The 14,320-nt window shown below is 39.4% G+C and overlaps 1 protein-coding gene across 7 annotated transcripts in view; it reads left to right on the top strand.

The window, feature by feature from the left end:
• The window catches only part of LOC118229935 (protein eva-1 homolog C), a 173,289-nt gene extending 160,887 nt beyond the window's left edge, over window positions 1-12,402 (top strand). For all 7 annotated transcript variants that reach the window (XM_035422496.1, XM_035422495.1, XM_035422494.1 and 4 more), the window contains 3 exons: window positions 5,417-5,554; window positions 7,315-7,488; window positions 11,240-12,402. In XM_035422496.1, the coding sequence (XP_035278387.1) occupies window positions 5,417-5,554; window positions 7,315-7,488; window positions 11,240-11,625 (698 nt within the window). In that variant the 3' untranslated portion in view covers window positions 11,626-12,402. The remainder of the gene's footprint in view (window positions 1-5,416; window positions 5,555-7,314; window positions 7,489-11,239) is intronic.
• The last annotated feature ends 1,918 nt before the right edge of the window (window positions 12,403-14,320 follow it).

Here is a 14,320-nt window from a genome sequence, read left to right as displayed (position 1 = left end):
TATTTGATTTACCACCAGTTGGCTGGTTAAGTCAAGGGTTTACCAAGTTCCACCGGGGTCCATAAAATCAAATGTTTGCAAAAGTTGTTTTCAATAAAACCCAACAAGTATGTTTTGATTTGATTTCAAATTTTATTCTCTAGCCCAAAAACGAAACCTCAGGGCAAAGTCAGCAGGGTCCTCATAAAATTCCCAGCGCCTCTGTACATACACTTACAACCTTCAGGACTGTACTGTATATCTAAATGCACTATAAAACTGTACTTATAGTGCATTTCCTGTCTTTCGGATGAGACGTTAAACCGAGGTCCTGACTCACTGTGGTCATTAAAGATCCCATGACACTTATCACAAAGAGTAGGGGGTTCCCCGGTGTCCTGGCTAAAATCCCAGATCTGGCTCTCACAAAAAAACTTGCCATCTAATCATCCCCTGATTCAATTGGCTAAAAAAAACGTCCTCTCCCTCCAGTGGAGCTGCTCAGTGGCCAACACTAGAGGATTGTGGTTTTACTGGGCAGCTCCCAGATGTGAATGTGTATGAGTTTGAAGCAGGGCATTCCTGCAAAAGAGCATCCGTACCCAGCAAACCTACCCTGGGTAAATAAAGGTTAAATAAAAATTAAATTAAAAAAAGACATAATGATAACTATGGGCCATTTTATAACAGTTAATGTCAGTGAGATTAAGAGCTCCCTAGGTTCATTGTAACACTTGGTCAGTTCTAATATACTTTTATTGATATCTGCAAGGTTTTATATCATTCTGTTATAGAAAGCACAGTGTATTCATCTTGCATCTTACGTCACTTAAGATCATTTCTGTTGAATCAAATTATCTCTAATGGGCAGTGTTGTCATATTTGCTTACTGCTTACTGATAGACATTGTTTTTTTCATCAAACACAGTCTGTGATGCACTGAATTAAAACAAGATGGGGAGAAAATGTCAGAGAGCGGAATTCATTCCAACACCAAAACTATTGACCGGTTCATCACATCTTTCTTTCATAAGCTTGCCTGGAGTCATAATAGGTGCTGTTTGTTGGACTTTGCTGTCCCAGTTTAAATTGAGTCTGGCTGGGAAATGATTGAAGCCAGGCCTGCTTGGTCAAGCCATTGAAATACTAGTGGTGCATGGCACATTGTTTTAATATGCTTCTGCCAAATTCAGTTCCCCCTGTGTCACTCATGTTATGTTATATAAGGCTAATCCATTTTTTTATTAAGCCAAAAACCTAATATTTTACTTGTCAATGCCCACTGGAGAATATGTTGTTTTGCTCGCGAGTCGGCTAGTTTATTACTCTTACCGCATGCCACTCAGCCAGTGAAAACAAGCACAATCGCATCGGCCTCCAGTGGACTTGAATGCACTTCCTGCTTTGTGCTGCAGACTCCTCATGGCAGCCTCTTCTCCCACAGAACTAAATACATCTGCTCCCCATGCTGATTTCTGTGAAGATCAGAATGGAGCTCTGGATTCATTCGTTAATATTGAGAAATAATTAGCTAAATTATTTCTGACTTATCAAAAAAGTGCCGTCTGCTTCTTCAGATTTATTTCTCTCTGGTCTTTACAAAGTAGGATCATACTAAAAGCCTGTATTGTGTGCTTTCAGTAATAAGAGTAATCCCCAAAATTCTCTGAACCAAAGACTAAAGGAATATAGTCCTAAGGAGTAACCTTCTCAGCTTTTCTTTAATTTAACTAAGATTCCTTCCCAGAATTGCTATGACAAATGAAGTCACCGTCACTAAGTTTTTTCTCATTCATTCATGAATAGTTTTGACACAATTGGCAGATAAACGTATGTTCTAAGGCAAGAATGCTTGTTCCTGTCGTTTCCATCTTGGTTATTTTTCACCCACTGTTTAAATTTTCCATCTTTAAGTCTTTGTGGATTGTGAAAAAGTTACGTGTTTTCTATGATGAAATGTCTGTGCACTCTACAGATGCATGTCTTTTATTACTGGGCAGCTAACATGGCAGTCGTCAGACACGATACCCTGGAACATGTGCAGACAATTAGCCCCAATCAGTGGCCTGTAATCGCTGTGGAGTGGGCGGTCGGCACGTTACGACCGGTGATTAGTGTGTCATTCCGATGAAAGTAGACTCCACGGCTGCCAGTACATCCTTTATTTGCCCCAGTCTGTTTTTTTTGTTTGTTTTTTTGTTGAAGGAAGGCCTTGCCCCTCCTACATCAGGGCAGAGCACCATTAACAGGGAGCTTCAAATTGTAGGCTTTTTCTTCTGTTCTTTCTTTATAGTTCATGTTTGCTCTAGTTAATAAATCTGCCTCAGTCTGAGAACAGCATTGTGTCTTCCAGAAAAGCAGAACAGGCTGTCCAGATGAGTGGTACACCTGTTCTGCCTGTAGGCCATAAATTAGTCTGGTCTTGTGGCTTTGATCTCCCCTCCATGCACCAATATCCTTTTTCTGTCAGAGAACTGGAAATGTATTATTTATGCGCCAGCACAAGACATGCGTCATTTCAGTTTAACAGCTCTTAATCTGAAACAATTCTGTTGTTTTACGCAATATATCCAAGCATTTTGGGTGCAAGTTTCCATGAAGTGCTCTGTATAAGCCTGGTCTTTGAGAGTATGTCATGTTGCTGCACTGGAGTTGAGGCTGTCCCATCTGGTTACAAGTGATTTTGTCCTCATGCTGTTCTGGGGTCTGCCCTGGGGTTCTGTGGGGACAGCAGTCTAAAATGATTACAAATATTTGGAAGAAGGTGAAAGGTAAGGTGTTTTTTCTCTTACCAGTTCTATACAATAGGATTTCAGGACACTGCATAAGCCATCTGCAGTGTTTGCTGTGTAAGCCATAAATTAGTCTGGTCTTGTGGCTTTGATCTCCCCTCCATGCACCAATATCCTTTTTCTGTCAGAGAACTGGAAATGTATTATTTATGCGCCAGCACAAGACATGCGTCATTTCAGTTTAACAGCTCTTAATCTGAAACAATTCTGTTGTTTTACGCAATATATCCAAGCATTTTGGGTGCAAGTTTCCATGAAGTGCTCTGTATAAGCCTGGTCTTTGAGAGTATGTCATGTTGCTGCACTGGAGTTGAGGCTGTCCCATCTGGTTACAAGTGATTTTGTCCTCATGCTGTTCTGGGGTCTGCCCTGGGGTTCTGTGGGGACAGCAGTCTAAAATGATTACAAATATTTGGAAGAAGGTGAAAGGTAAGGTGTTTTTTCTCTTACCAGTTCTATACAATAGGATTTCAGGACACTGCATAAGCCATCTGCAGTGTTTGCTGTGCTGCCTTAGGCACTATGCATTGATAATTTATATCTAAAATCTCATACAGCTTCAGAGTAAATATTAATGATCATTTTGTATACATCCAAACAATTCACCCTGGCCGGAAAAAATGGTAGCTAAGTTTGGGCAGTTTGTACTTTAACCTGAGTCACATATTACGTGGTGGAGGGGGCTGAGGGTATTTTGTGAGAGAAGCGGGGAGTAGCTGGAGCATTTACTATTTAAGACAAAGCTTTTAATACTTTTTTGTCTTTTTGTCTCTTCATTGAGTTCAGTGCAATGAAATTCACAACTCATCTGAAGACCTTTTCATATGGCACAGGCACATAGCTAGGCATAAGCCGATATGGAAAATTTTACCATCAAACTGAGGCAGCTGATTTAAATTAAGTATGTGGGCTTTGTGGTATGTAGGAGAGTCACAATATTCCCAGAATATGACTATCGTAACAGCCACTTATTACAGTTTCCCAGTGCATGTAGACACTACCATTCCATTTCCCTCTCATGTACCTCTCCCATTCAATAAAAGTGGATCATTCAAAAATGTCCAGTAATCCAACTTCTGATCAAACCAACTGCTTTCTAATTTCAAAACAAATGCAGTCCAAATAAGATTCTGCAACGGTATAGTCAACCTTCTTAGCAAAGTCCAGGGAGCTAAATATTTATTGTGCTAATGTAATACATTTTTCGCAGTTGTGTTTTCTTCCTTCATATTTAACTGGGCAATAAATAATGGTCATTAATTCATCATATGCAAACTGAAATTATAACAAACTTTCCAACTGCTACTATTTGCAACATGCACTGGTTTCTTTTTCGCATTAAATGGTTTATTGATAGCAGATGGGTTGTTGGGAAACCAACAAGACAGTTAGCTGGAACCTGCAATTTAACTGGAAATTCATGTTGTTCTGTTCAGTGCATGTATTCTTATAAGTTAATTGATTTAATTGTGTTGCAATTAAAGTGGATAAGCGTGGCCATTGAGGTGAAATTTAAATAATTTATGATGTATAATTTATTATTTTTTAATGTGATGGTATCATAAAAAACACTGTTTTATGTTTCTTCTCTATTTTACTTTTTGAGGCTTTGGAATAAATATTTTCATTTAGGTGTTTATTAGATATTCTTATCCAAAGCAACTTACATAGATTACATTTCTGCAAACAATCCTTTCAGCTGGATATTTATTGATGCAAGTCAAAGATAAGGGAGCAACTGCAGTGCTCTACCTGGGAACTGAACTTCTGGGTTGCAAGCCCAGTTCCTCTAACCTTTATGTCCTGTGTTTTCCGTCATCTGTCTGTGTCTAACCCAGTGTACCACCTGACCACATCCCTCTGAACAAGGAAATTGGCAGGCTTGTGACATCACTCATACTGTATGTTGTGTATTATTCATAGAAAAGAAAATAGGGATCAAAGAACTGAGATCAAATACAGTGTTTGGATTTCAGTTACTCATATTGTATTGTTACATTACATTACATTACAGGCATTTTGTTCCCAGGGTGATAAAAATAGTAAAACACAGCCCCTGGCAAAATGGCACTGTGAGGTTATTTTAGGTCTGCACTTGGGTTTGGAGCAGAGCCTGACTTTGTCTTGGGAAATTTGGTTTGTATGCTTGTTCACTAAGGGACGGAAAAGAACTGCTTGCTTTTCAAAATCTGATTGCATTTCACCATTCTGCACAGTATTCCCAACTCTCTCCAAGCTGTTAGTTGTTTTTCAGATAAAAACATTAAACTGCTGGACAGTGAAACAAATGTGATAAGTCACATGCAGGCTGGACATGGCCCCCCCATGTCCAGCCTGCATGTGACTTATCACATTTGTTTCACTGTGGGGGGGGGGCTCTGTCACATTTGTTTCACTGGGGGGGGGCTCTGTTAATGCAATACACATGAAGGAGGAGAATGCAGCATCCCACCCCCGCAATGTCTGAGCATGAGTCCTGAGTCACAGTACATGTGGAGGTGAAACACAGGAAGAGTAGCAGCATTTTCGGGAAAAGGGCCCTATCAATGATTATTCAGGGTCACAGACCTGTGATTCAGCTCCACATGATTCATCGGCAAGATTGTATTGCCACTCTAACTTTCCACCTTCACTCTCCTCTTCAGTTCCAAAGAAGCTTCTGAAGGAGGCCTCCACCAAGCAAGCTGTGTACCCTCTGCCACCAAGTCTCCATGACCCAAATGTTGTAGGAGACAGTGCACTTCCTGAGGGATCCACACTTGTGACCTCGGACTCTCTGCCAGGTAATAGCCCCTGTGCATCTCTGCAGGTTAACCAAAACCGTGTGGAAAAAATGACGTGTGTCACTATACTGTAAAATCTGGAATCCAAAATACAGTACAGAGAAATTATTTTTGTAATATGTCCAAATAAACATATGCATCACAAAACTGTATGTTTTTGAAGATTAATTGCATGAAAGTTGTTGCAATTAATGTATTTGGAATATACTTTGAAATGTATTTTGATAGGTTCTATATTTTGGATTTTATACTTTGTACTTTTATACTTTGACTTTTTTTCCTTTGAGCAAATAAAATGATGACAACATTTTATTGTTGCTGTGATAGTAATTGTAGTGCTCAGTACATTTGTTGGTTTCATTTAATGTGCTTAACTCATTTAAGATAAAATTGTATGTAAAATGTAACTGGTACAGAAGTAGTCAAATACATTTTATTAATAATATGGAGAGGTATATTAAAAATATTTTAAAAAGTGGTGCATGTCATGAACTGCTTAAATTAAAATTTAATTTAATTTAAACTCTTAATTGTAAACTCTCCAATTAAATTTGATCATGATCACTTGTCTTTGAGTTGTTTACAAAGGACACCCATCATTTGGCCTTTCAAGATTTGGAAATATTTCTTCTCAGAACTCACCCAATGACAGTGTAATTACTCTGCTTGAAGCTACATTTTTCATTGAAACGTGGTATTAAGTCCAGTGGGAGGACTTAAGCGTCAAGACTCCATATTTGCTTTGGATCACCTTAAGAAATTTGATGAATGCAGATCCCTTACTGAACCCTCCCATACTCTGGGTGAAGCAGTCACCAATTATATCTTGCCCTTTGGAGCTACCGGCCACTGCCGACACTGGCATAGTCTGGATTTGATCTGAGACCATGGGGCTCATCCATGCACCACAGCTGGATGCCATAACTGAATGAGCCACCCAACACCCCCCTGATTTTTATTTTTTATTGTATTTCAACAAGTGTACCAGACCAGACTATTGCATGTGTATTTATTTGACGTTCCATCATCCATGTTCACTTTCCTACCTTTCACTCTCACTGTATTAGGTCAACTAATTGTTTTTTATATATAAACTCACTTTTAGCCAATCATCTGTGAAATCAGTAATTTGACTGTGTCAGGATATACAAATTGAAATAAGGTTAAGGCTCTGGGGTCGTGTGACAGAGGGTAATTAGTGCCCCTGATTATATATTCAGAAAACATAATTATGCTGGATGTGTAGGGTGAATATGCTTTTACCATCATATGAGATTTTGCTGGTAGCCAAACGTTTTGTTAAAGCAAAAGTGTTTCCCACCAATTCATGAGCCATTTACAAAATTCACAAGTCTTTTCTTTTAAAATTGCATAGATGACAGGAATTCTTTCTGTCACCTTATTCTTTGCTGGTGTTAGGTGCTGTTTACAAAAAACATTTTCTTTTTTCCCTGTAGATATAACAAAGTTTTAAATATTGAAAAGTTTTTTTCATGATATATCCAATATGAAGCAGCCAGTGTTATGTGTGGTTTGTAAGTAATTTATACAAAACAGATAGGTCAATACAACAATTTTGAAAATTTTTTTAAAAAGTCATTAAATAATGCTGTTTTTCATCACTGACTATAGACATAATAAACTTAACACCAAATATGTGTATACTCTAGTTGCAGATATACTGTAGCCATATGCAGTGCCAGTAGACAGATGTGCTTACTTTACGTGTGTGTGTGTGTGTGTGTGTTTGGGATTTACAGGGAAGAAAAAGAGAGGGAGGGAGTCTGGCTTGTACTCCTTAGAAGACAAGGCCTTTCCAGAAGGCACGTATGACGGCCCTCTCTGGACCCTGAGACCCCCCGTAGATGCCCAGGCAGTGAATGTGGAGATGGCTCTGATCAGCAATGCTCTAGCAGCCTACAACTTCATAGCAGGTATGCATTGACCAGCAATAGGCAAAAGCACACTAAAAGCACCCAGTTTCAATCAAAGCTCAACATGAGAATTTCAGCTGGAACCAGGTGTTATGGTCACAAGACCAAAACTTAGCCCTTTTTCGCCACACACACCAGTGGTGGATTTGGTGTCAGAACAATGATGCCTTGTTTGAAGAAAAGCATCCGGTTCCAATCAAAGTTCTACATTGGAGCTTCAGTTGGAATCAGGTACTATGGTCACATGAGATCAAAATTGAGCTTTTTGGTCACGCATACCAGCAGTGGGTTTGGTGTCAGTAAAAGGATGCTTATGTTGATAAGGATGTCATACCTGGTGTATATATGGGTTTTTGATATTATGGAATGGTTTTGCATCTATGAATCCTGGGGCTCTTAAGTTTAAAATTAACTAAAACTTGTCCTCAAATGGATCTTTCCACAAGACAATGATACCAAGCGTATCTCAATATCAATTAAATTAACCACAATATTACTGTTTTGCAATGGCTATCTCATCTTCCAGAATTGAACCTTAAAATGTAATGCATGAATTTAAAAGGACAGTCCACAAGTGAGACTGAAGGATCTGAAGGATTTTGAAAATTCTGTATGGACAAGTGGTCAAAGATGTTCACTAATATCATAAAACACAAGAAAATACAATACAGTTGTGTTATCCTTGTGGAGAGTGCACAAAATACTGAAAACAGGGCAGGGGGCAATAATATTTTTGGGAAATAGAATTATTACTTGTTAAAAAGTAATTCTCTGAGCAATTGTATTGGTGTGAAAAATCTCCATATCCTACCCTTTTGAGTATATAATACAGCTAATTATCTGTGTTGTTTATTTTATACACTTTTTTGCTTATCTTTATCAAGATAATGACAAAGTGGCGATCACTGAGTTTCTGCACACAATATAGCAAACTACGCACTGATGAGCTATAAGGCAATGATGAGCTATTGCAATGGACTGAATTGGAATTTATTTTAGGTTAATTAAATTTAGTGGTGCACTGAAGTTGGAAGCAGGTAATCCCCCTTCCTCCCTCCCTCTCTCTCTCTCTCTCAAAAGTTTGGGTAATGTCACTCTCTTTTCCACACTGAACCCATTTATATGACATTTATTTAAGGTTCGCACATTATCTTAACTTACCCAAGTGGACTAATGATGAATATAGTTAAATATCTAAACATACCATAAGTGGGAAGACATTTCTAATTTTCACGGTTCCCCTTTCTCGCCACTAGAGGCCACTCTCTCCATGTCCCTAGTGTTTCCCATGCCATTTGAGTTGTAAATATGTGTGTCTTTAACTGCGTTTCCACCAAAAGTACCTGGAACTTTTAGTCCCAGGAACTTTTCAAGGAACTAAAAGGTTCCTTCAGCCCATTGTTGTTTGCGTTTCCACCGCGGTCTAAAATCCTGCGAAGATTAGGCAAATTAGCCCACTGACGTATGAAAAAGCGACGTTGTCGTCGGTCCACCTGTCCTATGATTTCTTCTGTAACCCCATACTACCACCAAAGTAGCCTACATTATTTTCTAATAACCGGGGCAGCCCGGAGGGGTTTATTCCACTTATATACAACGAGTTACCAACAATGACTATATATGTTTACTTTTGTATTTATCGATTTTTATCAATTTAATCACCTGAAATTGAAATATTCTTCCGCGGCCGTTTGGGCACATTTTACCGTTGTCAAGCAAAACTGTCGTTGGTAGTTGGACTTGGACCATTGTTATGCAACAAATAGGATATAACAGGCCAATAGTCAGATTGTAACTGTTTTATATATCCTCTCAAACACATTCATTATGTTTTTATGCGAACATTCACTTTCATGTCTTGACATTTGAGGCGACAGAATGCATTCACATTCCACAAATAACTGGCAACAACAGCAGAAAACATGCACACGTCGTAAACAATTAGCTGTTGAATTGATTACATTCTCATCGTCAATTCCATATAGGCTAATCGCAAAATGACAAGAATAGAACGAAAACTCGGACTTGCGTTAAAATTTAAATTAGCAGTGGTACAGCCACCGTTTGCCTTCCTTCAAAGTTACTGCTAGCCGAGCAGCGAAGTGTGCCCTCCAGATGTGAACCATGCACCATAAATTAGTCCATAGTCTTCCTGGTCTTTTTGTGGAGTTGAAGAATGGCGTAAATGGAGTAAAATTATGGCAGTCTGAAAAAGCAAAAGGGACGATTACTAGAATTAACCTGTTATTTTACCCTGACAAAAAGTGCGGAAGGTGATTTCCAGTTTGCTTTTACTGTATCACCAATGTAAATTACGCAGAACTACCGCATACCTCACATAACTGTATCAAACATTTTGAGTCAATTACAACGGGCTAACAAAGAAAATCCGGAAGAAAATATTCAGCAACCGAATTAAACCGTTTGAATGTTTTGGTACGTAATATGCTGTCCCAGAACGAATGCTTAACATTTTATAAAACGAATACTAAAGCAAGAAAAGAACAGAAGAGCACACGTTATAATTCCAAGACGTTGGCAGGCTATAACCAAAAGTGCGCCGCATAAGTGCGCCGCATAACATACAAGTTTGATTTCAAGTTATTCTGAAAATAAATCGGTTTGCGGCTGCAGATTTTTTTAAATGGCGGTTGAAATAAAACACTGCAAGTAGTCGACCAAACAGAAATGTTCAGCACTTGCGCCCCACCCCAAAGGTTCTGGTACTTTTGGAAAGTACTACCCCCTGAGCAGGGACTTTTTTGGGGGTAAAATAAAGTCTTAATTTAGACCCTAGTTCCTGCGGTCCTCAAAAGGTTCCTAGTCCCGGGGTAAAGTTCCTGCGGTGGAAACGCGGCTTTTGTGTGAGGGTGGGCCTGCGTGCATTTGTGTGTGAGTGTGTCAAAAAGGGTGGCCTGGTATTCCTCATATTCATACGATTCTGTATCTTAAATTGGTTAATATACCTACTGGCACTGTGTTTCTGGTCAGGTCATACCAGAATAGAGCGGGAATCAGAGTGTCACTACTGACTTTGTAACTTGCTTTAATTGTTGCAAATTAGCCATGCTGGCTAAACTGGCACATTTACAGAAATGTTTATTAATGTGCACTGTCCCTGTAAAAATAAACTGAATAAAGTAAAGCTGCCTGATCTAGTGTCTCCATATAGTAGCTCACCAACATTCCCATAATAACCAAAAGCTGTACCTCCCAAAATGAAAATCCTTAATATGTAATGTCTACATAATGCTCTCTATGAGAGAGGGTTCCGCATGGGTTTCCTTCAGGTACTCCGGTTTCCTCCCACAGTCCAAAGACAGTAGATAGGCTAATTGGAGATTCTAAATTGCCCATAGGTATGAGTGTATGACTCGTGAGTGAATGGTGTGTGTGCCCTGCGATAGATTGGCAGCATGTCCAAGGTATATTCTTGCTTCTTGTTCAATGCATGCTGGGATAGGCTCCAGCACCCTTCGTGACCCTGCCCAGGATAGGTGGGTATAGATAATGGATGGATGGATCTCCAAGAGATATTGAGGGTAAAAATGTTTTTAAAAATGACCAATGTCCAATCTACAACACTAATTTGCATAGGATTGAATGTGTCAAAGTTATAATGAATAAGATACATATTTCAAGTAAGATAAGACAATAAGATGCATAAGTCACATGTATTTGCATGTATTGAAATATATGTAACATGCTGTGACACATATTGGCATGTGCTGTATATTTTGGTCTGTTTCAGAGCACCCGGAGAGAGCGGCCCTGTATTTTGTTTGTGGCGTGTGCCTTGGCCTTCTCCTTACGCTGTTTGCCCTGGTGGTCCAGATCTCTTGCCGCACAGACTGCCAGGCCAAGCCTCACAGGAAGCGAGGGGCACGGGGGCGAGGGGCAGAAAGTGCCAGTGATAGCAGCGATGACAGTGACTCCTCAGACTGGGACACAACCTCTGACCTGTCAGCCCGCCGCCATCGCCGCTTCGAGCGGACGCTTCACACCAATGTCTTCACCTCAGCTGAGGAGCTGGAGCGGGCCCAGAGGCTGGAGGAGCGCGAGCGCATCATTCGTGAGATCTGGATGAATGGACAGCCTGACGTACCAGGGACTCGCAGTCTCAACCGCTACTACTAAGCCCGTCCCCAAAACCCCCTTCCTCAGGGAGGCTAATGGATGTGCGGCGATCCTGCAGTTGGCCTGGGGGGGGGGGGGGGGGGTGCCGGCTTTGTGCTCCAAAGGCCATTGTTTGCCAGACCTACAATAGCGGTGGCACCCTCAGATTTTTTGCAGTGAGAATAAGCTGTTCAGCATGTGAAGCTTGGCCTGAAAACTGTGGCTTTGAGGCAGAGATGTGTGCCACCCTTTCATCCCCCCCCCTCTTTATTTTTCCTAATGAAGTGAGGGTCTGTTGGGGGTTTTTTCACTATAGCTATAGGTCAAATTCTGAAGGAGGACTTAAAGTTCAAGGTCAGATTCACTGACCTTAGTAGAGATGGGTGAGTATGGGCCTATCCATTATTAGAGTGCAGGCTCTTGCCCACCACTGCTTTGATCCAGTATTCAAGAGACTGTTTACAGAGACTGGAGACCCATTTATAAACTGTTGTTGGAAAATTGACTGGAGAAATAGATTTTAAAGGACCATTTAAAACTTGCCAAACTTTGAACCAAAAATCTTTTAAATTCATCTCAGCCCTTATGAAATCAATTTTATTTTTTCTTCATATTTAATAGTTTTATTGTAATTTTTGTTATGAAATATTTTTGTACAACGGCAAAGCTTTGTCTGGCACCTCAGGGATGGAATCCTATTGTTTCATTGTATGAACATTTTATTAAGAAGGGGATTATTACATTGCCTGAGTTGTGTCAGCATTTAAATAAGATATTAAAAAACCTCAAAGAGGGTAACATATTTTGTAATTTTTTGGAAACATGCACAGTGTTGTGCCTTAACCAGCTTTTTTAATTTCTTTGGCTGCGTATGTACATTTGTTAAACACACAATCAAACCTGAATTAGGTTTAATTTAATTTTTTGTGAGGACAAGGCATAGCTGAGCCATTCTTTTCAGAAAAAAATGCTTAGTGTTCATGAATCATTCCTCCATTTCACCTGGACATATTTCAGCCAGTGGTTGTCTTGAAAATACATAAAATTCCCTTCTCTTAGAAGGGTTGGTTTAAGGATGGCATCTCTATAAAAGGTTTGTTGTCAAAATTGAACAGTACAATTGCGGTGGCTTAAATGCTGTTGTCACATACACTTCCATAATAGCTCATCCACCCATAGGTGTCCATGGCAGAATGTGAAGATTTTTCTGTCGGACTGCTGTAATCCTTGATTTATACAGTGTTGAACACACTGTATGAATCAAGTGCTGAAATGTTTGAGTCTGGGCTTACTCCTGTTTCTGATCTGCCCAATAAACATGACTTATCACATTTACAGTTGAGTCTACATACACCTAGGCTTAAGATATTCACACTCAATTTTTCACAACTCTGCACATTTCATGTTACCATACATTTCTTTTGGCAAGTCAATTAAGGCATCTACTTTGTTCACATCAAAGGTAATTTTAAAACAATCGATTAGAGACAGATTTACAGTCTTTCAGCTTTAATTCACTTATATCAGAATTCCAGTGGGTCAAAAGTTTACATACCCCAAGTTGACAGTTTCTTTAAATAGTCTGGAAGATTCCAGAAATTGATGTAATGACTTTTTAGAAGCTTCTGACTGGCCAATTGTCATAATTAGGAGTTAATCAGCACCTGTGGCTGTATTTAAGAGCCTACCTTTAGAGCCACTGCCTTTTTGCCCTTTATACCATGGGAAAATCCTAGCAACTCAGCCAAGAAAATTGTGGACCTCCACAAGTTCGGTTTCTCCTTAGGAGCAATTTCCTAGCAAGTGAAGGTACCACAAGCATCTGTACAAACAATTCTATGCAAATATATAAATCTTGGGACCACACAGACACTGCATCGTTCAGGAAGGAGGGACAAATTAACTCCCAGGGCTGAACAAACTTTGCTTCGAAAGGTTCAACTGAACCTGAAGCATAAAAAATACAATGAAGTTTGCAGGTGATCACCAGGACAAAGACCAAGCCTTTTGCAGGAGTGTTCTCTGGTCAGATGAAATAAAAATTGAACTGTTTGGCCATAATGATCAGCGCTATGTATGGAGGAAAAAGGGTGAGGCTTTTAGTCTGAAAAATACCATCCCAACTCCATTTTGCTGGAAAAGGGACTGGTGCACTTCAGAAAATAGATGGCATCATGAGGAAGGAGGATTATCTAGAAATACTGAAGCAACACCTCAAGACATCAGCTAGAAAGTTAAAACTTGGTCACAACTGGGTCTTCCAGCAGGATAAAGCAGCAGGATCCTAAGCATACCTCCAAAGTTGTAACAAAATGGCTTAAAGACAACAAAGTGAAATTACTGGAAGGCTACCCCAAGTGTTTGATTCAAGTTAAACAATTAAAAGACAATGCCACCAAATACTAACAAAGTGTATGTAAACTTTTGACCCATTGAAAATCTGGTATAGTACATAAAAGCTGACATAAATCTGTCGCTTATGTTATTTTGAAATGACCTCTTATGGAAATAAAGTAGATACCCTAACTGACTTATCACAGAAAATGCATGATAACATGAAATGTGTGGAGTTGTGAAAAATTGAGTTTAAATATCTTTACCTAGATGTATGTAAAGTTTTGGCCTCAACTGTAATTAACATAAATGCATTGTAATTAATTCAGTTATCCTGAATAATGGAATGGATTGAATTGTAAAAAAACAAAACAAAAAAAAA

The sequence above is a fragment of the Anguilla anguilla genome, chromosome 6 (genome assembly GCF_013347855.1).
Source record: "Anguilla anguilla isolate fAngAng1 chromosome 6, fAngAng1.pri, whole genome shotgun sequence".
Classification (NCBI taxonomy): Eukaryota; Metazoa; Chordata; class Actinopteri; order Anguilliformes; family Anguillidae; genus Anguilla; species Anguilla anguilla.
This window is presented reverse-complemented; position numbering and strand designations above follow the sequence as displayed.